The following is a 27,057-nucleotide window of genomic DNA, read 5'->3' as shown; positions in this document are numbered from 1 at the left end:
TGTTTTTTTTTTTATTGAAGTATAGTTGATTTACAGTGTTTCAGGTGTATAGCAAAATGATTCAGTTATATATATTTTCTTTTTCAGATTCTTTTCCATTATAGGTTATTATAAGATATTGAATATAGTTCCCTGTGCTGTACAGTATGTCCTTGTTTATCTCTTTTATATATAGTAGTGTGGATCTGTTAATCCCAAATTCCAAATTTATCCCTCCCCTGCTTTCTCCTCTGGTACCCATAAGGAGACTTGCACTTTAAAAAAAAAAAAAAAATTTATTTATTTATTTATTTACGGCTGTGTTGGGTCTTCGTTGCTGCACGTGGGCTTTCTCTAGTTGTGGTGAGGGGGGGCTTGGGGGGGTACCGCTCTTGCCATCTGTCCTGGCTCTGCTGGGTTGGATTCCCAAGAGCTCCAGATGTCTCATCCAATAAAACCCAAAGTAGGGCTGAGATGGATACTCCCCCCGCCCCCCCGGCCAATCTCCTGATGTAACCAGCTGGGCATGGTGGAGGGAGGCCAGCCATGCCAAGCCAAGCTGAGCCCTGGGACCTTCTCTGCCACGTGAGGCCTGGGGCACAGACCACCCTGTTCGGTTCTTCCGTAAGGCTTGGCATCTGCTTGGCTCTCTGCTTCAGTTCTGGGGCTGTTAGGCTTCTAGCTGGCGGACTACAGGGTCTTATTTTGGTTCTCTTCCCACCCCGTCCTCCTCCTCTGTACCTTGATGTCCCTACATGTGAGCCCTGCCAGCGAGACTGACAGTCCCTGGGTGCTTTTTCTTTCAGGCAAGTCTTTCCCTCCTTTTTTTCTCTTGTGGTTTCCCAGTGTGACTCTTGTTACCCAAAGTCGTGAGGACTGGCCTCCACCTGCTCCCTCCCTGTCCAGGAACAGGCCGAATTCCCAGTGCAGAGAGTCAGCGAGGATATGGGCTTCCAGAGAAATTTGTCTTGACCTCCTCAGGAAATGGCTGGAGGCATCTCTCCTTTGTAGATCAGCGATGCCATCCCACCAGGGCCTGTGTGGGGAGCTTGGGAAGGACTGGGACAAGACTTGGGGCTCCTCCCTTACTCAGGAGGTACCAACAGTCAGTCAGGCAGCCGGAGAATTTTGTCTTACCCCAAACCAAGCAGGTGGCTTCCAAACTTGTGAAACTGGGAAGACCAGGGCTGGATGGCATAGATACTTCTAGGGAAGTGAAAGTGTAATTGAGGGTCAACTGGGGGCCACTGGCCCTGGCTCTTTCTTGCCCCCTCTGCCCCTTCTTCTCTGCTCTTGACTATCTCAGATAGTGGTTCCAACTGTGTTCTGCAGTGTCATACCCTCCAGATGACACTCGTGACAGATAAGGATCATGAGCTGCCCATCCTTCTTCTGGAGGGTGCTGCCTGGGGTTCTGAGCACCTTCCAGCTCTTTCTCTCCCTCAGGAAAGCATGTTGGAACACATGTGGGTGGGCTGACAGTCATGAACCCACTTCAGCTTATTTTCAAACAGCGAAAGCAAATAAATAGGAAATGTCCATACTTTATGATCCTTAGCTTAGGACAGGTGGTGGCACACCTCAGGCTTACTGATCGTACATCATGCGAGAGATTCTTTATCCCTCCCTCATTTGGCTGTTTGGTGCCTTCAGTGGAGCCTGGACTGCCAGTCTGTCTCCTGATGATTCTCTTGCCACCTCTGCTTGATTATGGTGGAGGCTGGGGAGCCACTGTGCCCCAGAACAATGGCCCAGGCTCCTCAATCTGTGCAGATAAGAAGAGGGCGGAGGTCAGTGCCTGGGGCAGCCCCATCTTGCATCATGCTGTTTGGATGGGCAACAGAGTGGAAAACACTCTTGCAAGTAGACCTACCAGGCAACGAGTTAGCCTAGAACATGGAGCTCCCCGTGCCACCACTAGGGGCTCATCTGTGGCACAGGGCCCTGCCTGAGGGGCAAAGACAAGAAGGGAGGCCCAGAGCAAGGGCCCCAGCAGAGGCTGGGGTGGAGGGGCACCCCAGTGGCCAGCCTTCTTGGATTGCTCCAGGGGCTCTGGAGACTGGTGCTTTGGAAACGGAGAGTGTGGAGAGTGGTGACAGGCAGAATGAGGGACAGCTGCTGACAGCGATGTTCCTCTCCCAGTGGGGTGTCATGGAAAGAACATGGGTGAGCTCTGCAGTCAGGCAGAGCTGTCCTCGTGGGGGTGGGGGACTCTGCCCGGCTGCAGAGCGTACTCATCACACATCTCTGAGCCTCTTTGTCCTGATCTATAAAATGGGGTTGTGAGGCCTGCACGTTTCCCCGTGCCCCCCTGTCTGAGCTTCTTTCTGGTCACGCGACCCTGTCTTTGGGTTCCTTTGTGGCACTCTGCAGGGCTCAGAGCCTCAGTGGCAGGAGCAAAGGCTGCTCTGCCCTGGGCTTGCTCTGGGAGGTCAGAGACTGAGAGCTCCTTCTATTGCCAAGATTCCAGGTTCAACGCCACAGGGCTCTCGGACAGCAGTGACTTCCCAGCAGGTGGCAGAGCTGGCATAGGGCTGGGGGGTGTTGGAGCCCTGTAACTTCTCGCTGTCGCCTCTGTCCTTGCTAGGGAGTGAGTCGGAGGCTTCTGGGCTCAGCTGATGTTCTCTGAGGAGGACTTGGACTGAACCCAAGGAACAGAGGGATGAGGTCAGTGGTTTGCTCAGCAAGGAGGCCCGAGTTAGTGACAGACCTGTCACAGCTCCCAAGATTCCTGGCCGCAGTCCCTGGCTCCGCCTCCTCCCCCTCCCATCCTTAGGGAGATGAAAATCGGCAATGATGCGATGATGCGGGTTTCTTTACTGAGTGTCTCTTTGTGTCACAGTGGGAGGCCCAGGAGGCTCTCCCCAGCCCTGGTGGTTTTTGCATACTTTTTCATTGATTACTCACCCTGTGCTCTATGAGCTATCTGAGTAACTAAAGCCCAGAATTGCCACCCAGGCTGGTGAGTGGTGTGGATTTGAACCTGTCCCCCTCTCTACTTGGAGGCCCGTTCTTTCCACTCGGCCACGCTGCCATGCAGGCTGGGATGCCAGGAGGGGTATAGAGAGAGCTGTGTGATTGTCCCAGCTCCCAACGCCGCATGGGAAGACAGATCTATGGTATGGACAGGATGGCTTTGTGGGGCTGCTTAAATGTCACCTAAGCCCCCATGTGCATGTGCAAAAGGTCTCTCTGAAGCCTCAGTTCTTATCTTACAATTCATTTGCATTTTGCACCTAACTCCATAAAGTAGCCTTTTAATTTAATGCAGTGATTTCAGTGTCTTGCTTCTGAGTCAGTTTGATCCTCAGAAGGTGTCCTGGGTTTACCTGTGCCCCTGGCCTCCACGCTCCCCCTGGGGGTGTGGATATCCCTGTAGATGAAGGGGGTGGGAGGCATGTTCAGTGCTATGAATAAAGGCACTTTGCTGGGGAAAGGGAAGAGGGTGCCCAACTTGGCCAGCGAGGCACGTTGCATTGGGCGGGCTGAGAAGGTAAAGGCCAGTCAGGGCTGTATTCTGAGAGGCTCAAGACCAGAACGCCAACCCCAGGGGTTCCGATCTCGTTCTGTAGGCAGAGAGGGTCATGGTGGCTGAGTATTCTGACTCTCTTTTGCTTGGCAAACGTCCAGTCACTGTCCGAGAAGCTCATGAGGGTATTCGTGCTGTGGATCTAGCAAGGGGGGAGGAGGTTCCTGCCCTCAGAGGGCAAGCGGTCTAGTGGACGCGCACAGAAGGGGTGAGGTTTCAAGTTCACACTGCTGGCGTCTGCTGCAAGGGTTAGAATGGGGGAGCGCAGAGCAGGCGCTGCCAGGGAGTTCGAGAAGGGGCCGAGCGTGGATTCGGATGCCAGTCTAAGTTGTTGGCTTCCTGTGACAGAAAGGGAGGCAAGTAAAGGGGAGAGGCCCCGTGAAGGAAGAACTGATGGTACTTGGTGACAGTGACATGTGGGGAGCTGGAAGAGGGCCCCAGGATATCACAGGTGCTATAGGAGAACCGGGGAAGGCCGGCAAGAGAGAGTGCGGTCAGGAAATGGCCTAGCTGCCGGAGATGGGGAAGAACGGACCTGTCCTGTGGCCACCGTGAGCCATGTTCATTAGTCAGAGCTTGACTGGTCAAGAGGGGGTAAGTAGTGCTATGAAATCCACAAACATCGGGAAAAGACTACAGCTCATTCCTGGAACAGGCCAACTTTTGAACTTTCTGTTTGGGTCTCTGTAGGGCGGATGACTCACTTCTAAGCCCCTCCTAACCTCTGTTGATGATTAGCAGGGGTGAGAGGCCCCCGGAGCCGCCCTGCTCCACAACAGACCGACTTGCCACAAAGAGCCCAGATTGCAGGAATGGATTGGGTGGATTTGGAATAGCTGAGAAAAATTCCAGCCCCTGAGCCGCCTGGGTTCGAGGCTGTCTATCTTGTATGTAAATCCACGTTTTACCCTTTGAAGGAACTGCGGGGTGGGCCTGGAGTTGGACCCTAGACACGACCTTAAAAGAGTCCAGAGTCTCTGGGTGACCCGAAGAGGTGATGAAATCTGACCAATGAAATGCGTCCACGGGGTTCTGGGCCCTCTGGGGGAGGGTGGGGCCCGCTGATCCTGGACCCAGAGATGAGTTATTTACAACAGAAACGAGACTCCGCTGTCCAGTCAGCCTGGACCTGCTGCTGTGCCCGTCTTGGGGAGGGGGTGGAGGTGTGCAAAGTATACCTGGGCGGCTTCTCCCACCTGTTGCTGCTTAACCTGCTGGAGCCCCATCAGATGGGGAAGTCGCCGTGGCCCAGGGCCTGGTCACTGGGGGGTCCTGTGTGGGTGCCCAGTGCAGCTGGGGCCTGGCACAGTTGGGCTTCTGCCTGGAGCTCGGCGTGACCTCTGGAGTTGCCTTTCTGCCTTTATTCTCTCGTGTCTCTGGTTACCTGTGCTCTGTGACCTTGGGCGCCAGCCAGGCACCCAGTAAAGAGAGCCAACCTGCCTACACACTCATGTTGTGTCAGCCCCTGCAAGGAAGGGCAGACAGGAAACCGCCCTCCTAAGGCATGTGGGAAGCCCAGTCAAGAAACGCCTTCTCCAAAGGGCCGCCTCCCACCTCTCCGAGCAGCATCTTGGAAGACTCCTGGCCGTCTCCCCTGGTTTCCTGTGTGTCACCCCCAGCCCACACTTCCTTCAGGGCTGAGAGTAAAATGGCAGTTCCTGTTGAGTGAGGCATGAGTCAGCGAAGGAGAATGGTGGCTGAGTCTTCATAACCTCCAGGCACGGCTATTAAATATTTAAATGACACTACAGTATTGATTGTTTCTCCTCCATCCCCTTAGGGAGAGCAGTTCGCTGTCTGGGATTCAGATAATAGCAATATCTTGGATTTAGACAAACTCCGAAGAGCTCCAGAAAGGTTCTGTGTAAATTTCACCCGAAATTATGTTATCTCCTCCTCAGGGCTTGCTATCAGACATGGGAACAAATTGGGTTCTGCCCGTTTTACAGCTAGAGAAGATGCCCGACCCGATGACAGGCACCCAGCAGGCTGGGCCTGGAATCACAGCATCCTGGCACTGGCTACTTTCTCTGTTCACGGCTCCTTCCCCATCTTCCTCGTTCTCACAGTCCCGCTGTCATTCAGCCATTCATTCTACCTGCTGGGGATATGGCATCAAGCAAGATAGACAGGGCCCCTTCATTCTTGGAGAGGAGGCAGTCAGTTGGCAAGAACCCAGATTGGCAGGGGAGGCCCCTTCAGGAGATCGAGTTCCTAGTCAGTGGCCAGGCCCTGGGTCCCCGGGCTGGGTAGTGCAGAGCAGATCTGGCCTAAATTGTAGATTGGCCCTTACTGTTCACAGATCTGTCTTTCCTCCCAGGACAGTTATCAGGATAAATATACCCGGCTCCCCATTCCTGGGGAGTTACTCACCATGTAAAAGTGCCCTGCTGCCCTGGATTAGATTACCTCTGCTCTAACTGCTCATGTGCTCAGGGCTGGGGGAGGGGGAGACCCGCCTTCTTGTCCTGCTCTCCTTCCTAATCTGGAAGAGTCTCAGCAAAGGGGCTGAGATGAGACCATCCCCGTAGAGGGGAGCCGGTCCTGCTGTTTACACAGCTCCTTCCTTAGGAAGGGCAGAGCCCCACTCACTGCTTATGTACTGAGCTTGGGCAGCTGTAAGGAGGCTGGGCAGCTTCTCCTCTGACACTTGAGGCCACCAGGGCTGCGCAGGTGGTCAGCAGGGGGGCCGAAACCTCTCTTGCCCACAGTTCTGAACCCAGTAGGGTAGGCAAGCTGAAAGGCTGGGTTTCTCCAGGTCTGGTGGGGAAGGGACTCACCAAGCTGCTGCTGTCTCTGTGAGAGTCTGGGTCTCACCATAAATGGAGGGAATGGACAGTTGGCCCTGGCCTGGGAAGGCCTTGTGCAATGGCAGTCCCTTATGGCTGTGCTGGAGCTCTCAGGGCAGTGTTTGCTACACCTTCCTTCTGCTTCTCAGCTCCCAAGGAAACACCTGCCTGGGCCGTGAAAGCTGAGTTACATTGGCCTGCAGAACAAAGGTGGGTGAGCTGAGTCTTGTTCTTATTGTGGGCCTCTTCTAGGCTAGGTATCAAGAATATAAGGCACGTCAAGCTGGGGTCTTCCTGGTGGCCAAAGGACCCTACCTCTTTTAGATCAGCCTAGCGCTGGTGTGGCAGGGGAGCCTGTGAACTCTGGGATGGGGTGATGCCCCACATGTACCTGCCCCATCATGAAGATCTGCTGGGCAGGCTTCTCCATGGTGACTTTGTTTTCCCCAGGACGGTGCTCCTAACTGATGATCTAGGATTGCAACATCCTTTGCCTTCAGGATGTTGAAGCGCTTTTCTCCTTCCCCTCCAGGGCTAACCATCTCTCTGGGAGGGAACTCCATCTACTGAGCGTGTGCTCTATTCCAGGGACTGTGCTAAAGCAGGCACTTTATATCCACTCTCTCGTGTAATCCTTACTCCTGTGAGTAAGGTGGTGGAATTCCCATTGGACAGACAAGAAAACCGAGGTACAAGAGCAGTTAAGCAGCCTGGACGGGCAACTTGGCCACAGAGCAGAGTTTGTGTGACTCAGAATTGCCCTGTATGAGTTCTAACATCTCGTGTCCTCAGAGCCTGGGAGGGAGAATGAAATCTGTAACCGTGCCCCCCCCAACCGCCGCCGCCACATTTGAGGGATCCTGGATGGCCCTTTATCTCACTCTCTTTAGCGTCCATCCAGCTCTAGGCCTCTGATCTTGATAGTCTTTAATCACATACTAAGAAGTTGCCGGGCTTGGGTAGGAGGAAGCCGGGCTTGTGAAAGAGGCTTGACTTGTCTATATACTCCAGTTCGGGGTGGAGGTGGAGGTGGTTAGTTGACTCTCTTTAACTTATTATTGGGTGCCATGTGTCTGTGGGTCAGCCCAGGTCCCCAAGCCTCAGTCTGGCGGAGATCCCCTATGTTGGGGATGGGAGGGCGCCTGGGGCTCCCTCTGTCCTGGGTGCCTTGAGCTGGTCTGGGAATATGAGGGGCGCAGCTGCAGCATTTGCCCTGGAATGCAGCCCGACCGGCCCCCGAGTCTCCTCCCTCCCAGCGCAGAGAGCCTGGACACCTGAGTCTTAACCCCCTCAGGGCTGCAGAGCCAGCGGCTCCCCCCACCACCTCCCGTCCTCAGGATTGTGCTCGGCTGGTGGTTGCTGGGGCCCAGGGAAGGGCCTTTCACCTCGTCCTGGCCCCGTGCGCTGTGCTCACCCGCCCGCTTGCCCCTGGGCAGCCTCTCAGTGGAAGCCACAGCCCCTCTGAGTGGCTGCTTAGGTGCAGCCGCTGGGCACTGGAAGCTAGGGCATGTGTCTGTCTCTTGTGTCACTCTTGAGTCACGCCTTCAAATGATGTGTGCTGCAGGCACGGCCCAGAGGCTTGGCCCCCCGGCGCCGTTGTGCTCCTCCTCACAGCCTGCACCGTCCCTCCAGCTCAGTCAGGCATTCCCTGGCACTGAAACTTTCCCGGTGCACCCATGGCCGGCTGGGGGCTCCCGGGTCTTCCCCAGCTCTAAAATTCCGTGATTGCACGAGGTTACCTTCGGTTACTCCCCGTGGCGGAGAGCCGATGGGCCGATAGCTCCCTCTGGCGGGCAGCGGAGGACGGTCCGCACCCCTTCGCTGCCAGGGCACAACAAGCTGGTTGCCTCTGGTGGACTGGAAACTGTGCATTAACTCCCCCGTCCCCAGTTTCGAAAGGAGAACTCTCCCTCTCCACACATACACTGGATAGACTCCCAGAGGCCTGGGCTTTCCCTCTTCTTGGATGGAAGTGACAGAGCCTGCATCCACTGGTCTGGAGAGGCAAAACGCTTGCAGAATCTAGGGTGATTTCCTCCAGAAAGGGGCTGGGAAGCCCCAGAGAGAGCTCTTTCCCCAGGGTGACTAGGGTGGTCCTAGTCACTCTGACTTGTTCTGGTGGTCTCAGGCCTGGACCCAGAAGCTTAGTGGAGCGATGCTGAGGAAGTCTGAGGCCTTCCTTAGGCTGAATGAGTGAGCCCTGACTGCTTACTGCTTCTGTGTGTATGGAAGCCATCCTCCAAACATGTGGGAGAGAGGGTGTGTTCCAGCGGCACCATTTTCTCTGACACCTTCTTCGGGGTATGTGTAGAAGGAATCCTGAGCCTGCCCCTAGGGTATTCAGAGCTGGCACCAGGCAGTAACTAGCTGAAAACTGGGGACCTTCTCCCCCCCACCCCCGCCCCCGCTGTGGACTGCAAGTGGACTCCATCTGCCACCTCTGTTTACTCAGGCTGGGGAGGAGTTTGCTGAGCTTGCAAGGAGACTTTGGCCCATCACCATTTTGCAGCCTGTGGGAAGATAGCAGGCCTCGGCACCCATAGGAATCCAAAGTAGAGGCCAGCGAGTACTCCTCCGTGCCTCCTGTATTCCTGGCTCTCACCTGAGGCGCGTGTGAGGGGTTTGGTGGGACAGTGGCACCAAGTCCTGTCTATCACAGAGCAAAGACCAAGGATGGAGAGAGAGGAGGAAGCTACACCGCAGCACCGGTGGCTGTGCGTGTCCTAACTCTCACTCAGACACAAGTTTGGACAGTGGTGTGCCTCCGCTCTCTGACATCCACAAATGTTTCACTCTGTTTTTGGGGTGTTTTAAAAAAGATTTATTATTTATTTTATTCATTTTTGGCTGTGTCGGATCTTAGTTGAGGCATGCGGGATCTTTCTTTGCGGCGCGCGGGCTTCTCTCTAGTTGCGGCATGCGGGTTTTCTCTCTCTAGTTGTGGCGCGCAGACTCCAGGGCGCGTGGGCTCTGTAGTTTGCGGCACGTGGGCTCTCTAGTTGAGGCGCACGAACTGAGTAGTTGTGGCACGCGGGCTTAATTGCCCCGCGGCATGTGGGATCTTAGTTCTCTGACCAGGGATCGAACCCACGTCCCCTGCATTGTAAGGTGGATTCTCTACCACTGGACCACCAGGGAAGTCCCCAAATGTTTCCCTTTGAATGTTACTTTATTACTTTGCTTTTGCTTTTCTCTTCAAGGTTGCCCTTTTCTTGTCTTGCCCAGATCCTACCCATAGAGGACTTAGGAGAAGTCAGCACTTTGCAACCCAACCTGACCTCCTTGGAGGAAAATCTTTTTCTGAATTTCACAAAGCAAATGAGATGTGGTGTTTGCAGCTTCCCGTGTACTATAGCATCTGCTATCCCATATAAACCTCACGCCAGTGCTGTGAGGTGGGGAGCTAAGTGATTTGCTCTGTGGCTGTGGGTAGTGTAGAGGAGCTGGGACTGAACTCAGGTCTGGCTCGACTCCACAGATCTTTTGTCTCCACCCCCCAGGACTGGTCCTTTTGACCAACAGATGTATCTGTGTTGAAAAGAGCCTGTTTAAATCATAAACCAGAATCCATCCATAAACCAATGAGCCAGACTTGGAGTCAGGTCATGAGTGAGGTGGGAGAAGGTGTTTGGTGCAGAGGCTGGTGGTGTCCCTGGCTCAGAAGGTTTGACGAGGAAGCTTAACCATCTGTCTTTTATTGAGTGGAGCCCAAGAGACCCGAGTTCAGGTCCCAGCGGTGTCACTTCAGCCAGCTCAGGCAGTGTGGAGATGTGCCTCTGCCTCTCTGAACCTCCGTTTTGCCATCTGTGCTAGTGGTATCGTGAGGAGGAAGAGAGGTGACACAGGTGAAACTCCCGGCACCTGGTGGGCATTCAATCATGGCAGCTGCCCTTGTTACCCCTACTGGACTTGCACGTGTTGGGGGCTGGCTCTGCCCATGATGGAGAAGGAGGGACCCCCAACCCTCCTGCTGGCTTGGGCCCAGAGGAAGCCAGGACGCCTTGTGAAGCCAAGGCAGCAGGTGTGGCCGTGGAGAGGCCACTGGGATTGGCCCTGGACACTGGTTCCTTTTCCACTGTTACCTAGACACACAGACTCCCTCTAGTTCCGGTTTGCTAGAGATAGGAAGTCAAACTTCTTCCAAAGGACCTGGAGGAGTCGGGGGCTGCAGGAACTGACCTTCCTTGGAAGTCAGAGACATCCCGGGCCTTGGAACAAGCTTCTGATCAGCTGGGTAGGAGCCTGGGGTAGGTGCTGCCAGCCTTGGGGGTAGGACATCAGGGCACGTAGCTGGGAGGTGTGGGCCCACAGACCCAGGCCCTGGGTGAGGCCCTTGCTTCTTTCTTACTTCCTTTGAGCAGGGGTGGGGTTGGGGACAGGGCCACCAGGAAGGATCAGACTGGCAGCCCTCAGAGCTTGGGCCCCGTCATTCAGGAAGTCGTACTGTTTAAATCTGGCACCATCTTGTGATCACAGCAGCCTCTTGCAGGGCAGATTTTTTGGGTTTGGGGCCTCTGAGGAGTCAGTCCTGTCACTTACCGGCTTTGTTATTTGGGGCCAGTCCCATCACCTCTTGAAGCCAGTTTCTCCGTCTGTAAAGGGAGGGTGAGAATTCCAACTTCATGGGGTATTAGGAGGATTAACTGAGACCACGTATGCAACGTGCCCAGCACGGTGCCTGTTAACTAGTAAACGGCCATGACCCAGCCATTGCTTTCTGGTGATTATTATCACAAGGGCCAGGGACCGAGTTTCCCCACTGCAGCAGGCCAGCAGTGGGGGGAGAGTGAACTAGTCCGTGGCACAGCAGGAACGAGGGCATGGCATGCAGGGCCAGGCTGTGGGGCTGTTGAGGGTCCCAGGAGGGCAGGGTCAGCAGCTCCTGCCCCCACCCCTCCAGCTGTACCCTTCTGGTCTGGGGACTGGGGAGATGCAGGGCCCCCTGTGGGCTGCCTAGTGCCAGGGTAATGGAAGCTTGCGCTTGTGGGCTGATTCGGCTCCCTTGCTGCTGTTAAAAGCAGAATAGTTGGGCCCTGGAGCCTCTGGGGCCAGGCTGCTTGCCAGGCTTCCGCAGAAACAGCCTACAGAGCAGTCCTGCCCCTCTCTGCTGACGGTGGGTGAGGGGGGCGAACACTGCACCAGCCTTGTCCCTCACACTCCTCACCGGCAGCCCCGAGACTCGGGAGGAGCTTGGAGCCTGAGGTTCGGCTTCTACCTGGTCAGGAGGGCAGGTACCACCCCAGGGGCCCCTCCAGGCTGGGGGCTGAGCGGGCTTAAGCTCTTGGAAATTAAGTGGGACCTGGCAGTGCCCAGGCCCCTCCCCGTGACGTGGGGCTCCTCCCGCCCGTTCTCTCTGCCTTGCCCTGCGGAGTCAGAGTGCGGGTTCCAGGCAGGCATTTCTGACTCCCGGCCGGCCAGCCAGCCAGCTGCACAGCCCTGTCGGGAGGGAACGCAGGTGCCCAGCTCCCAGAGGTAGGAGAGCCCTCAGGGTGGCCCCGGGAGCCTCCAGAGAATCTTCTTCTTGGCTGGGGAGAAGAGCTTTGGGAGCTGTTCTTAGTCTGGTCTGGGCTGGTACCTTCCTGACCTGAGGCTGGTCATTTCTCCCATGGGCGGGGCAGGTGCTCAGAAATCATTAACTCTTGGGTGTAGGCAGGGAGGGCGCTGCCACTGGAGACTTAGTCCCCAGGATCCGTTTTCTTACCTGCTCCCCACGCCTTCTCTCTGCAGACGCCCTGCTGGCAGACTTGGAGTCCACGACCTCCCACATCTCCAAACGGCCTGTGTTCTTGTCTGAGGAGACCCCCTACTCGTACCCAACAGGAAACCACACATACCAGGAGATTGCCGTGCCACCCCCTGTCCCTCCACCCCCGTCCAGCGAGGCCCTCAATGGCACGGTCCTTGACCCCTTAGACCAGTGGCAGCCCAGCACCTCCCGATTCATCCACCAGCAGGTAAGGTGGGGACAGGGGCTCGGAAGTCAGCTTCAGGGCACAAGGAGCTTGTCTGGCAGTGGCTCGGAGAGCCAGCGATCAGGGAAGTGGGGAGAAGAGGCAGGAAGCGTCTGGGTCTCCCCACCCGCCGCTGCCACGTGAGGGGGCAGTGACCAAGTGTTAATCACCTGTCTCCTGGTCAGAGTGTGGAAACTCCCTGGTGAGACTGGCTGTGAGCAGGAGCCTTCCGGGGGTGACTCGGGCTGTTCCTTTTCCTCCCCGGGGAGGCTCTGAGCACTGTCCTTCCTGCAGCCTCCATCCCCGTCCCCCGTGTACGGCTCTAGTGCTAAAACTTCCAGTGCCTCCAACCCCCAGGACGGCATCGGCCTTCCGTGTCCCCGAGCCGGCGAGGAAGAGCACGTGTACAGGTACTGCCCAGCTCCTCCCCCTGCTTGGGAATCCTGCGCATCGGTGGGCAGAGGCCACTGAGGCCAGGGACAGGCACGGCACAGCGCTGGAGGGGAGGGGGATTCTGCCTCAGGGGTCACTGGGTTAGACGGCAGAAGGCCTCTCAACTGGCCCGGTGGCCTTATCTGCCGTCACCGTGCAGCAGCTGGGCTGGCTCTCACATCGCCCTGCGTTGAGGAAGGTTCAGCAGCTGAAGCAAGACTTCCTTCCTCCTCTCTTCTTGCCACATCACTTCCCCGCTCTCCGTCCTCTGGCCGGTGGAGACGCTGTATCCCCTCTGCCTTATTCTCCTTGAGGATTTGGGGGCTGCCAGAGCTGGAGAGCGTCTCTCACCGAGGTCTTCCCTTTGCCTCTCAAAGCTTCCCCAACAAGCAGAAGTCGGCTGAGCCTTCACCCACCGTCATGAGCTCCTCCTTGGGCAGCAACCTTTCTGAACTCGACCGCCTGCTGCTGGAGCTGAACGCCGTGCAGCATAACCCCCCAGGCTTCCCTGCAGGTAGGACTAGGTCAGGCCCACCAGGCCCACCTGCTGGCCTCGATCCCAGCAGGGCTCAGGGCTGAGCAGCTTTTCTCTTTTCCTTCTCCCAAGATGAGGCCAACTCAAGCCCCCCACTGCCTGGGGCTCTGAGCCCCCACTACGGCATCCCAGAGAATAACAGCCCGCTGGGTGTCAAAGCTGGGCCACTGACCAAAGAGAAGCCCAAGCGGAACGGAGGCCGGGGCCTGGAGGACGTGCGGCCCAGCGTGGAGAGTCTCTTGGATGAGCTGGAGAGCTCTGTGCCCAGCCCCGTGTGAGTCTCCACTGGGCCCTCCCAGGCAGGGGAAGGTCTCGCCCAGCCCGTCCCGTGCGCCAGGGTCTGCCGTCTCATCCCCAGTGTCACCCGTTCCCTCTGAAGTACCTGTTGTTTGCCAGGCCCTGCACCAGGCCTTGGGGGATGGTGGCGAGTCACGCAGACACCATGCCTGCCTTCAACGAGCCACTATCCATCAGGAAGGACAGACACTGTGCACGCTGAGGGCACCCGTAGCCCAGCAGCTGTCAGCACAGGCTTTGGTGCCACACAATAGGGTTCACATCTTGGCTGTGCACTTTCTTTTTTTTTTTTTTTTTTTTTCTTTTAAAGATTTTATTTATTTATTTGGTTGCGCCCTGTCAGTTGCGGCAGACAGGCTCCTGAGTTGTGGCATGCATGTGGGATCTAGCTCCCTGACCAGGGATTGAACCCAGGCCCCCTGCATTGGGAGCATGGAGTCTTAACCACTGTGCCACCAGGGAAGTCCCGGCTGTGCACTTTCTAAGTGTTGTCTTTCAAGCCTTTGTTTTCCCATCTGTAGAATGGGATAAGGGGAAATGGGATAAGGGGGATAAGATCACCTACCTCAGTAGGGGTGAGACCCAATAATACACATAAAGCACGTGCACACAGGACCCATGGTAAGTGTCTACCGAGTCTTATCTCTCCTTGGTGTTACTGTGTTGTTGGAACAACCTCACATGTACGTGCAGTGTTGTGGAGGATACACAGGATGCTGGGGCTTGTTGAACAGGCAGGCTTGGACTTGGTCTTCTTGGGAAAGGTGCCATTTGAGCTGCCCTCGCCTCTCTCCCATCAGCTCACCTCAGTGCTCTGTCCTGCTGGCTGACAGCAGCCCCTTCCAACGATGGGTCCCCAGGAGAGACTGGGAGCTGGTGGGCTTCCCTGGGGTTGGGGGTGGCAGGACCCCAGTGTCAGAGCTGAGTTGTTGATCCCCTGGAGAGGGGAGGGACATGCTGGGGGTGCACGGGCTGGCCTCTGGGGTCCCCGCTGATGCCATGCCTGCGTGCAGCCCCGCCATCACTGTGAACCAGAGCGAGATGAGCAGCCCCCAGCGAGTCACCTCCAGCCAGCAGCAGACACGCATCTCCGCCTCTTCTGCCACCAGGGAGCTGGACGAGCTGATGGCCTCGCTGTCGGATTTTAAGGTGCCCTGAGGTCCCTCTTTCCTGCCCTGGCCCCTCAGAACCCCCATCCTTCCCCTCCTGTACCTCAGCATGAGTAGCTGGAACTTGGCCCCTCCGTGTTTGGGTGCCTCGCCCTGAGCCCGGGACCCTGCAGGCAGTGCCCTGGCCTTGCCAGGATACGGGGGAGGGAGGGCCAGGCCGGCCACGTGGGGACTGAGCTGCCTCTCAGCCTGTGAAGGCAGGACGTGCTCAGCAGGACATTCCTTCCTCCCTGGGTGCTCTCAGCTCCCAGCCACCCAGGCGAGGGATCAGGAGGCTGGGACAAAGGACCCTGTGTCGATGACTGCTCTTGGTAGGGGAGGGGGTGCTCTGCTGGGCCGTGTGGGATCCTGTGCCGAGAGGTCATTTGCCCTGGAGCCCCATCTCCCACGCTGGCTGGCTGTCCTCAACACATCCTTTCTTTCTGCCTCTGGCTCCTGAATCCACAGGCCTCTTTCGCCATCCTCCCTTCCATCCTCCATGCGCCTCTGAGTCCCCACAAGTTCTCTCTGGGAAACCTCACCCATCAGGCTACTGGGCCAGTCCTGCATGAGGCGCCCCATCCCCTCCCCGCTGGGCCTCCCCAGGCCTTCCAGACCCGAGGTGTTTTATTTAGAGGATGCAGTGCTTTGATGGGGACTGATGGTGACTGAACTCGCCAACAGTTGCTGACTCCACCCTTCCACGGGGGCATGACTTAGGGAATCGGAGGAGGGGAGCCGGCTCTTGGCCGCATTGGTGCCTCCAAACCTCCCTTCGGCTGGGGTTTCACGGAGGTGGGGGATGGGAGCGGCTTGGGCTTGTGGCCCTCATGTGCCAGTGATTCTGAGTGGCCACAGTCAGGAGCAAGTACATTGGACTCAGGAGTTGGCCCGAGGGAGCCCTGCCCCAGCACCCTTTAGGCTGTGCTGCTTTTCTGAGATCCCTTGAGAAGCTGCGCTGGTTCTCACTGTGCCCCTGGAGCAAGGTCTCGGGGGATGTAGGAGAGCTGGGATTGTCTGGGAGAGACAGAGCCGAGAGCTGCCTGTGGCTGCCTGTCCCTTGATTGGTGCCTGGGCTGACCTCCCCGTGCTCCACCTCGCCTTAGCTTTTTCTCCCTCATCTGTACTCGGATTGGCGGGGCGTGGTGCCCGACAGGCATGGCTCAGAAGCTGCTTTCTGCTGCCTGGGTTTGATGGGAGCCAGGGATATGAAGCCCAGGAAAACCTTTCTGGGGGCTGGGTCTTCTTCCAGGGCCAGTCCTCATGCCTCAGCTTCACCACCACCTTGGTCTTGTCAGTGTAGACGGTCTGGTCAGTGTAGACAGGGCCTCTCAGAGCCCTGAGGCCCAGCCTGCCCCTTGCAGTGAGCTTCCTTCCTCATCTCTCCCATCTCTCTCTCCTCTCCCCTCTGTCTTTTGTCTTTCTCCTCCTCCAGACCAGCTCCTCTGCTGTGGCCTTGAGCTCCCCAAGGCTGGTGCCCAACTCAGCTCCATCCCCACACCACATACTTTCTCCTCCTCCTCCTCCTCCTGGGCCCTCTGTATTCCTGCCACCCCCTAGGAAACCCTCCCCTCGAGGCCACGGCCACACCCTGGAGGTCCTCTGCACTGAGGACAATGTGGCCCCCAGCTGGCTTGATTTGGCTGGCCTTGGGGAGATGCCTGACACCCCCAACTCAAGGTCTCCCTCCACGGAGAGTTCTTTGGGGCCACTGGGTGCAGAGAGCCAGGCTCGCGTTTGGAGGGACCCACCAAACGCGAGCCTGGTGAGTGAGCTCTCCAGGGTGCCTCCTGGCCACACTCTACCCCACGCTGGGTGCACAGGTCCCCAGGAGGCTGGGGAACCCCAAGTGCTGTCGGCCAACCCTTTGTGCCCGGGAGAGGCCGTGGCTGCCACATGGGAGTGGCCGTGGGCTCTGGAGGCACTTAGGCCTGAGTTCCCCCGGGGAGCTATGCCCAGCTTCCAGGAAGTAATCGAGCCAGCCGCCATGGCTGTGGACCGTCAGGCTATCTTCCCGGATACCTGGAGTCTCACGAAGGCACGTGGACAGCAGAAGGAGAGGGCAAGGCCAGAGCCAGGGGAGCCAGAGAGCAGATGCCCTGCCCCAGTTGAGGAGGAGCAGTTAGGTGGAGAGACGCCCACGGTGGGCAGCCTGGTCAGGCCAGCCCAGGGGCCCGAGACCCCCAGGAGGCCAGAGGGCACCACCGAAGCTGCTGCAGAGGCCAGGAGGGAACGGCCAGAACTTCCACAGGCTGTGGTCGTGGACACACCCAACACCACGGAGAGGATTTCCACCTCTGGCCAGGCAGGCGTGAGCTCGCACGGCTGCTAGGCATGGCCCCGGCAGGCCGCACGTGGACCACGCCTGGCTAATTGCATGCAGCCTCCCACTCTGCGCATGTTTGCTTGGGCAGCCGATTCCGAGATGCCGTGGCCTGAGACCCTGACAACCAGCACTGGGCAGTGGGCTCTGTGGGGCCGGTGGAGCTCCCTGGGCCCTGGAATTTCTCTTAGTGGCACCCTGCCTCTTGCTTGAATAAGGCTTTTTCCTTCAGATGAGCTTCCCCTGACATCCTGATGGGATGTGTGTGGAGTGGTGAAAAGCATGGGCTTGGGAACCAGATAGAACTGAATACAAATCACACCTCCAACACTTGCTCCCTGGGTGACCTTGGGCAACGCCCCCACCGGCCTCAGTTTTCTCTTCTTTAAAATGAGGGTAATAGACCATTTCCCCCAGAGTTGTCCAGAGGATTAAATGAAGTAATGCCTGGAAAGTGCTTAGAAAGAACATAGCACACGGTCCCCCAGTAAGCCGTGGCTGACGTTAACGGTTATTATTCGCTTCTTGATTAAAATTTTAGGCCCTTTTCAAAAACAAAGTAAAATAAAACAACAACAAAAATAACCAAACCAGGACTTCCCTGGCAGTCCAGTGGTTAAGACTCCACGCTCCCAATGCAGGGGGCACGGGTTTGATCCCTGGTCGGGGAACTAAGATCCCGCATGACACACGGTGCGGCCAAAAAAAAAAAAAAAACCAAACTGCTAGAAACAAGTAGGTTATGATGTAAACAAGGAAAAGAAAAACCTGGTTGAAGGATTTACTGTAAGGAAAGACCACATTTTTTCTACTACGAATCAAAAAAAGGAAGGGAGGGAGGGAGGAAGGGAAATTCTTAATGTCCTTTCAAGAATGTCCACTTACATTCTTTCAAATAATTCTTGTAATAACCCTGTAAGGCAGCTGAGAAAATACCGTTACCCCATTTCAAGGATGGAGAAGCTGAGGCCCTGGAAGTGGAGTGTCTTACCCAAGGTCAGGGCTGCCTTGGAGGGAGTCTGCTCTGCCCCCTGCCTCCACCCTAGCTCAGCTTGGCTCTTCTCTGGTGGTGTGGTCCTGCCCGCCCCTCCTGGGGGCTCTTGAGTGTGGACTGAGCAGCATCTGCTGAGCCCAGAGTGGCCTGTGACAGCTTCCCTCCCCCCCTCAGATCCGCTCCATGATCAGGAGGAGCCGGGAGACCGGCCACGCTCACCCCATGTCCCGGGAGCCCTCCCCTCGTCGCCGGCTGGACCCCGCCACCCTGAGCAGGACCCCGTCCCAGGAGCGGCTCATCGCGGAGCTGCAGGGTCGGCTGGGCATCCAGCCGGAGGTGGAGGAGGCCGAGGGGGCCACGGGGGCCTCTGCCGAGGACTGGCTGACCGAGGGCATCGTCATCACTGTGCAGCCGTGTGGGAGGCGGGCTAGGGGGCAGCTGGTAGAGAAGGTAGTGAGTAGGCGCCCAGGGCTGGGCCAGGGCGGAGGTCCTCCAGTTCTTCCCCAGCGGCGGCCAGAGGGGAAGTTTGGCATGTGGGGGGGTCCTGCATCCCGTGGCCTTGTGAGGCCAGCCTCACTCTTGGTGCCAGAGTGGGAGGGCCCCAGGGAGCCCCTGCTTGCTGAGCTGATGTTTCCTCCACCGTTGCCTTCATCTCTCTCCCTCTCTTCTTCCTCCCAGGTTGTCTTCCCTCCTGGCTCTCCCATTCCCCTGAGAAGAACCTTCTCTGTTCTGCCTTCTCCTCCTCCTCCCAGCCCTTTGCTCCAGCATCGCAAAGACGCCTCGGCCAGCAGCCCTTCTCCCCGGCCCAGCCCGCCCACCTCCTCCACCCTGGGGCCCTCGGCTCTTCCTCGAGGTCCCCTCGGGGTCCAGAGTGCTGGGGCGGGGCCACGGGAAGACGGTGTGCAGGGCCCCACCCCACCCACTCCTGCGCCCCACTCTGTGAGGTCCATGGGCTGCCAGACCGACGAGGACCCACTCTTCCCCCCGATGCAGGCAGGCCTCCCGGGGCCCTGACGCCAGCCCTGCCTGTCCCTGTCCTTACGCTCGAGTGGTGTTCCCACCCTGCACACACACACCCACTCTGTTCCTCCATCCACAAGCCCTGCATGGTACCGTGGTCCTTCCTGAGACCTGGCCTTGACCCTGGACCCTCGCTTAGCCTGATGTCCACGCTCTCACCCCCGAGACGTCAGCTGCCCTCTTTCTTCCCCGTGGGGCCTCCCCTCTGCCTGCCCCTTCTGCCGCCCCTCGGTCCTGCCCCCGGCTCCATCTGAGGAAGCCATTCCCAGAAGGAAAACCAAAACCTATTCCCCCCCTTCAGCACCAGACCCAGTACCTGGCGAGGCCTCCTTGCTCTCCGGCCCCATCACTTCCCCTCCCTAAGTCCTGGCACCTTTTGGTTGGCTTACCTCTCTCTCCCTCTTCATCTCTCCCTGGGCCTCTCTCTCGTGGTGGTTTTTCTCTAGACTTTTTCTCCTGATTTTGGTACTGCTAGTAGGGGAAAAAAAAAATCCATCCTTTTATTTCATCCTAAAGTCCTTTTTGTGAAATGGTCCGATGACAAGGTCTCTTATTCTTTCTTCCTTAATTAAAAAAAAAAAAAAAATTCTTATTCTTATTTCCTCCCCTATCTAAGATCCAGGGCCTGGAACAAAGAGCGGACGGAGAGCTGTGCTGGGCGGCCGGCTGGCCTCCGAACGGCAGCCAGAGCAGCCCTGAAGGGCAGGACGAGGGAGGGGTCAGTGCCAAGGCTGGGGCTTAATGTCCTGCTTGCCGTGTGTTCCCAGGGCTCGGTCAGGCCCACCGTGAGCCCCTCTGACACCAGAATGTCTTGCAGATGCCACTCCCACCTTGAGGGCTTCTGAAGCCCCTGGAGGGGCTGCACTTCCTGCCTCCATCAGCCCGTCTGTCCAGGAGAGGGGAGAGCCCCTGGTGCTGCGAACCCCATCCCCAAGGCCCGGATGTCCTCACCTGCCCTCTCCCCTCTCTCCACAGTTCATGGCCCAGGGGAAGACAGGGAGCAGCTCTCCCCCGGGAGGGCCCCCAAAGCCTGGGAGCCAGCTTGACAGCATGCTGGGGAGCCTGCAGTCTGACCTGAACAAACTGGGGGTCGCCACGGTCGCCAAGGGGGTCTGCGGGGCCTGCAAGAAACCCATCGCGGGGCAGGTGATGATGGGGGGTGGGCAGGGGAGGGAGCAGCAGGTGGGCACGGGACCTTGGCTTCTCTGGGAGGGTGCTTTGTGGCAGACCTGGGTCCTGAACCATATCCTGCCTCCATCCTCAGGTCGTGACCGCCATGGGGAAGACGTGGCACCCAGAGCACTTCGTCTGCACCCACTGCCAGGAGGAGATCGGATCCCGGAACTTCTTTGAGCGGGATGGACAGCCCTACTGTGAAAAGGACTATCACAACCTCTTCTCTCCGCGCTGCTACTACTGCAACGGGCCCATCCTGGATGTGAGTTCCTGGGTGCAGGTGGTGCCACCTGAGGCTCAGAGAGGTCACATTACATGGCCGAGCTCACACTGCTAGGAAACTGGGATTCACACTCAGGCCGGATGCACGGCTCGTCCTAATGCACATTAAGCAGTGCTACCTCTCATCCCCGATTCCCTTCTGCTGAGACTCCCAGAGGTTAGGAGCCCTGCCCAGGTAAATGGAGTGGAGTGTGGGCTCCCTCACTCTCCTGCTGTGTGATGTTAGGGAAACGTCTAGACTCTCTGAGCCTAAGTTTCTTCCCTTATAAAATGGGAGTCACAATAGAACCTATGATCTCAACGGCACATGAGGATTCAAGGAGACAGAGTGTGCCTGGCATATCACATCCTTCAATAAGTCGGAATTCTCAGTGGTATTCAGAGCACGGTTGGGAGAGACCCCCATCTTGGGAGTGTTATACTCTTTCCTTGGCTGGGGCTGGGGGCGGGGGCAGAAGGACGGCCTTGCCTGTGGTTCTCAGCTGTGGGATCTGTCCAGTGGGGCAGCTGCTCAGCTCTGGTCCCACACTTTGCTTTCGCAGAAAGTGGTGACAGCCCTTGACCGGACGTGGCACCCCGAGCACTTCTTCTGTGCCCAGTGTGGAGCCTTCTTTGGGCCTGAAGGTACTGAGCGGTACCTTCTCGCTCGCTGTCGCCTGGAGCACTGGGGAGGCGTGGGCATGGTGGGAGACCTTGCTGAGGCTGGAGTCAGGGTGGCTCCTCCTCTGGAGGCCTCATCTGCCCCCCACACCCCCCCTCCTCAGGGTTCCACGAGAAAGACGGCAAGGCCTACTGCCGGAAGGATTACTTTGACATGTTCGCCCCCAAGTGTGGCGGCTGCGCCCGAGCCATCCTGGAGAACTACATCTCGGCCCTCAACACCCTGTGGCATCCTGAGTGCTTTGTGTGTCGGGTAAGGGGCCCCCAGCCCTCCTCTGGAGGGGGCCGAGAGTGGGCAGTGGGGAGAGAAGGGCCTACCTGACTGTGCTTTCTGAATCTGATTTACAGGCCCTGTTTGGGGGTATTAATGAGGTGAGAAGGCAGGGGGTGCACTCCTTCAAGTCCAGTAGGTCCTGGGCCAGGGCTCGTATTGAGGCTGGCAGAAACCAAGAGCAAGGTGGTCCTGTGCAGCAGCCCTGAGACGGGTCACGTTCGGGAGAAGGGTGTGTGAGAGTGAAATGAGATAACGCAAGCATTTAGCAGCCTCAGTGGAAATGCGCAATGGTTTCCAGACTGCATTCTGGGGGGTAATGTCCGCCAGATGTTATTAGAGATCCAGTAAGCATCCCCTGATCAAATAAGTTTGGGAAACTGTTCATTGCCAGACTTCTCAGAGCCTTTAATACCTAAGTGTGCCTTTGGATCTCCAAATGGGAATCTAGGATGCAGAGTTTGACCCTGGAACCCTTTTCTCGACACCAGGGTTTCTGGGCACACTGTTAGGCCACCTGCTGAAGTGCCCAGGCGTAAGACCCGTGTTTGAATTCAGACAGTGCAACTTAGCAGTGGCAAGTCAAGGTCATTGGGAGAATTCAATAAGCGTTTAGCACCACACTTGGCATGTGGAAGATGCTCAGCAAGGGGGAATCGTTTCGAGTGTGATGACCTTGACTGTCTCCTGCCCATCACCTGGGAGCTGCCTCAGCCCCCAGCCCTAGCCTGAGCCCCCTGCCACCCCCGCCCCACCCCTCTTCTGTCTCCAGGAATGCTTCACACCATTTGTCAATGGCAGCTTCTTCGAGCACGACGGGCAGCCCTACTGTGAGGTGCACTACCACGAGCGGCGGGGCTCGCTGTGCTCCGGCTGCCAGAAGCCCATCACTGGCCGCTGCATCACTGCCATGGCCAAGAAGTTCCACCCGGAGCACTTTGTCTGTGCCTTCTGCCTCAAGCAGCTCAACAAGGGCACCTTCAAGGAGCAGAACGACAAGCCTTACTGTCAGAACTGCTTCGTCAAGCTCTTCTGCTAGGCCCGCTCATCCCTTCCTCTGCCCCGCTTCCCGGCCCAGCCTCCCAACTGCTACTGTGACCCAGAGGCCTCGCCCAGGGGTGAAGGGGCAAACCCGACTGAAACTGGAACCACGTCCTTGGCTGGTGCAGGATGGCAAGAGGGTCCTGAGGGGTCCTGCCTGCTTTTCTTACCCACTGCCAGAGCCTCTGGGCCTCCTTCCTCCTCCTGCAGCTCTCCCCAGGCTGCCAGCTCTTCACCCTCCCCAGAGGCAGAGGCTGGAGGGCTGCACCTGTGTCCCGATGAACCCGCCTGGCCAGGCCAGCACCCCACACTGGAGCCATCTCTCACTCATATTTCGGCAGTGGAGCTGGGGGTGGGGGTGGGAAGGGCAGGCAGGGTCACATGGGGGCCTCTTTTCATCCTTATCCTCCCCCCACAACCTAATTATCCTTGTTTCGAGAGTATTGGGGGACAGCAGCTCCCTCCAGACAATGCCAGCGTCCACCCATCCATCCATCCAAGGGCGGAAGTATCCAAGTGGCCACGGAAGTTTCCTTGTGCGCCTCCTGCCCTTCCAGTCTCCCCAGGCCTGGGCAGCTGCCCCCCAACCTCTGTAACTGCTCTGGTTCTACTGAGAAAGGCCTCTCCAGCAATAATGTTTTATAGTCACTTCCTCCTTCTCCGGGGATGGTGTGAGGTGGGGTTTCACCCCGTGCCTGGACACTGTACCAACTTTGATAGATTTCTACACTGAGGTTTGAATTCATATCGTCTGAGTTGCTTTTACTTCTCTATACAAAAATGATTTTGAAGAGATTTTAAAGACGTCTCCTTTTGTACCTTTCCCCCGTGTGCACTGCCACTGTCCTGTGTATGCCACGGTGGCTCTGGTATATGGGGTTTGCCTTGTACTGAGGGCTTGGAGGGGGGGAAGCATTTGTATTTTATTTTTTCTTAGCACAAGCAGGTGAACTGGGAGCAGCTTTGTGACTCCCCTTCTCTAACTTCACAGCTCTTCACAAGGACTGTTTTATAAACTGCTGTATTTTGAAACCCCTTCCTTACTATCCAGGCCAGCAAGCTTTTCACTGAAACCGGCCTTAAGGGTGTCTTGCCCTTTGGGGCCTAGAATTCCGAACCTCATCCGTCCTGTTCCTGAGGGAGGAGAAGGGGGAAGTACACTTTGTGGGTGCTGTTTCCTAAGTAAGCCATTAGAAGTGTCCACTCCCCTGTGAACTTTCTGGCAACAAAGAGAACATTCTTGGCCTTCTCACGGCTTCTCTGGGGCTTGCTCTTCTGCCTCCTCAGGAAAGCTGGTATCTGATTTTGACCATTAGTCTTGTTGATTCCACTGGGTGCATCCCTTCCCCAAATTTCCTGCCCTCCCTGGAGACTGGTGTCCTGGGGAAAAGAGCCCAGGTCGTTGGCTGGGGGCCTGCTAGGATTCTGGGCAAAAGGACAAGATCTCGCTGAAGCAACAGGAAGCCCCCAGAGTGCTCTCCCCCAAGGATGAGACAGGTAGTGCTGGGGTTCTGGGTTAGTGGAACGGGGTCCCAGTGCGGTCTAAAGTGAGGAAGAGCCAGACCACTCCTCTAGCCTCCTAGCAGAGGCTGGGTGTGCTGAGCCTCTCAAGGAGGCTTCCCGAGGAGGGAAGAGGGTCCCTCCTTGGTGGCAGGGCTGAGAGCAGCCCGGGTCTGGGGAGGTCAGCCAGGTCCCGCCACGGGTCTAATGTCTCCACGTCTACCCACAGGCCTTATTGCTCTGTTTACAGTGACCCTTCCCCTAGAGGACCTGGGGTTTCAGAGGTCCACCCTCTGGGTCAATGGTTATTTGATGATTTTAATTTTTTTTCTCTGTAAACTTATAACCTGGCTTTTCCCCATTTCAATTCCTGTGATTTATGCCAATAAAGTTTGCCATTATTTTCACCTGTGCTAGTGCCGTTTCTCTGTGGTCTGAGATTAACAACTTAGTCCCAGAAAAGATACCAAGCCCTCCCCAGGCTCACAAGGACCACAGTTTGGGGGTAAATCATTGAAGTTCACTTACATGAGGCCAAAGCCCTGGGGATGGGATCCCTGTCCCACAGGGCACTTGTGGTCCTCCTGGCTTCCTGCATGGGTCAGGCCCTGCCCACTGCAATTTGCCATGGATTCGCCAAGGGCATCCTTACATGGGCCTGGGGGTGGCCTTACACTCACGGATGGGGGAAGAGGTTCAGATAGAACCGATGTATACAAGGTATCCTGTGAATGAGCACAGAGACAGGATGTGAACCCAGGGCTTGTCTCTGTCTGTGTTCCTACATTGACCAGACACCACCACTCCCACGTTCTGGAACCACACCTCGGGTGTAAAACCTTCCCAGTTGAAAGTGGCTTCACTTACAGTTGCGGATGGCTCTCGACTGCCCCTTGGTGGTCATGTCTGTATTTGCATGCTTCCTCCTTGCTCTCGTCAGAGCCAGAACTCCGGTCTTGGGCCCTTGAGAGCTTCCTGGACAGCTTTGTAACTTCACAGTTTTCCTGTTGTTTGGAATGGTCCTCCAAAAGCTGCATGTTGACTTCTAGTCTGAACCCTGACCCTTTCACAGTAAGCTCAGAAGTGAAAATCACCTTCACCCCTCACCCAAAGATAATATTTCCAGCCCATGTTGGATTTATTTCTATAAATGAACACAGTACACTTCATTGTAATTTGTTTTTTCACTCAATTATACTTTGTATTTAACCATGTCAATAAATAAATATGTGCATCATTTTTTAATGGCTTCATGGTATTCCATTATATTGATGTACTACAATTAGAGACAATATTTATATTTATATCATCAGAGCCAGGATGTCCTTGGGAAGTTACTGTGTGAAAACGTATATACTTGGAAAAGTGCATTTGGAGGGAAACAGCCTTCGGGTTTGGAAGAGACTGTATAGCATAGTGAGGCCCATGGGCTTTGAACTTGCTCCTAGATTTCGGTTCTGAAGCCACCACTTATCAGCTGATGGACTTGGGGGTATTATTTAACCTCTGTGAATTTTCTTATCAATAAAAGTGAAATACTAATACTGTACCTCCTTGGGGGATTGTTGCAAAGATTAACAGCGGTAATGTGCACAAAGTATGTAGCACAATGCTGGGCATGCAGTTATATCAATACATTGTCACTAAAAAGAGATCTTAGCAGTAATGGACTCCAGCAGTTCTCTATACAGGCTCATCATCAGAGGCACCAGGAGGCTTGAAAACAACATACCAAGGTTTCTAACTTGGTCAAGCGAAAAGGGTGGAGATAGGGAGAACCCCTCGCCACTTCTAACCTAGGATCTAAGCTCATTCATTAAAAACATATTTATTTTATTCTATTTATTTGGTTGCGCCGGATCTTAGTTGCGGCAGGTGGGCTCCTTAGTTGCGTCTCCAGGGCTCCTTAGTTGTGGCATGTGTGTGGGATCTAGTTCCCTGACCAGGGATTGAACCCGGGCCCCCCACATTGGGAGCATGGAGTCTTATCCACTGTGCCACCAGGGAAGTCCCAAAAGATATTTATTGATCTAGTACAATTGTTCAAATAAGTGTTGAATGAAGGTGTAATAAAATAAGTTGACATCTAGTGATTTCCTCCTATATTCCAGGAACTGTGTTGTCTTAAGACGTATCGCTCTAGAATGTGAATACTATTATCCCCATTTTACCGATAAGGAAAGGGAAACAGAGGGTCAGCAAGGTGAAATCACCTTCCTAAGATGACACAGCTAGCAAGTGGCAGAACAAGGATATGCATCCAAGGTTATCTGTCTGCAAACCCTGCATCCATTTATTCAACAAATATTTATTATAAGCTCACTATGTGCCAGGCACAAGGCAAAAATCTTTGCAGAGAGAGACAAACAACAATGTAACAAATAAATTATATAGTGTGTTACAAGGTGTAAGTGCTGCCAAAAAGATAGAACAGAGGAAGCGGGGGAATGGGAGTGGTTTTTGGGTAATTTTGAATAGGGCAATCAGGGTAGCCCTCCAGCAGGTGATATTTGAGCGAAGACTCGATGGAGGTGTGGATATCGGCAAGAAGGCTTCCAGGAAGAGGGAATAGCTAGTGCAACATCATCCGGCTGGAAGGAAATGAATCAGTTGGCAAATCGGAGATTAGATTATAGGGGTGGAGGTGGGGAACAGATCATGTAGAGCCTTGTAGGCTATTTAAGTTTTAGGCTTTTGACTGAGGGGAAAATGGGGAGCCTTTAAAGAATTTTGAGCAGATGAGGAAATGATCCGACTTAGGTTTTAAAGGATCCCTTTGTTCCGATAGGGAGAAGAACAAACTGTAGAGGAAACAAGAGACCATTCTGTTTCTAAACCATGAGCAATTTTTTTTTTCTTTTTTTTTTTCATGAGCAATTATTTCTCAGCTCCACGTCATATTCTTTAGTTGCGACTTGACCGGAAGAAACGTGGACTCAGCTCGCAAACTCCAGCGCCTACACGAGAGCGGCTCCAGACCGCCAGAGGGAAGCATCTCTGAGAAAGATCCTCCACCACACAGCAGTGCCCTCCTTAAGTACCTCGTTTAAAGGACGCTTCCTGTTGGTTGGAATGGCACCGATATCATCCAATGGTTGTCTGTATCAATACGGCTTCTCCAGACAGACGT

The 27,057-nt window shown here is 55.8% G+C and overlaps 1 protein-coding gene across 3 annotated transcripts in view; it reads left to right on the top strand.

Moving 5' to 3' along the window:
• The window catches only part of PXN (paxillin), a 43,693-nt gene extending 19,359 nt beyond the window's left edge, over positions 1-24,334 (top strand). Inside the window, exons 2-15 of one of the 3 annotated variants that reach the window (XM_068563814.1) lie at positions 12,025-12,251; positions 12,543-12,658; positions 13,058-13,194; positions 13,288-13,489; positions 14,526-14,661; positions 16,096-16,965; positions 18,152-18,427; positions 18,656-18,970; positions 19,614-19,715; positions 19,973-20,143; positions 20,262-20,435; positions 20,998-21,079; positions 21,220-21,368; positions 22,159-24,334. In XM_068563814.1, coding sequence (XP_068419915.1) covers positions 12,025-12,251; positions 12,543-12,658; positions 13,058-13,194; positions 13,288-13,489; positions 14,526-14,661; positions 16,096-16,965; positions 18,152-18,427; positions 18,656-18,970; positions 19,614-19,715; positions 19,973-20,143; positions 20,262-20,435; positions 20,998-21,079; positions 21,220-21,368; positions 22,159-22,425 — 3,224 coding nt within the window. In that variant the 3' untranslated portion in view covers positions 22,426-24,334. The remainder of the gene's footprint in view (positions 1-12,024; positions 12,252-12,542; positions 12,659-13,057; positions 13,195-13,287; positions 13,490-14,525; positions 14,662-16,095; positions 16,966-18,151; positions 18,428-18,655; positions 18,971-19,613; positions 19,716-19,972; positions 20,144-20,261; positions 20,436-20,997; positions 21,080-21,219; positions 21,369-22,158) is intronic. The other 2 variants (XM_068563812.1, XM_068563813.1) reach the window with 2 other exon arrangements.
• Positions 24,335-27,057: the final 2,723 nt, after the last annotated feature.

This window comes from Eschrichtius robustus, chromosome 14 (genome assembly GCF_028021215.1).
Source record: "Eschrichtius robustus isolate mEscRob2 chromosome 14, mEscRob2.pri, whole genome shotgun sequence".
Classification (NCBI taxonomy): domain Eukaryota; kingdom Metazoa; phylum Chordata; class Mammalia; order Artiodactyla; family Eschrichtiidae; genus Eschrichtius; species Eschrichtius robustus.
Note: the sequence above shows the minus strand (reverse complement) of the source record. Positions and strands in the feature narration are given on the sequence as shown.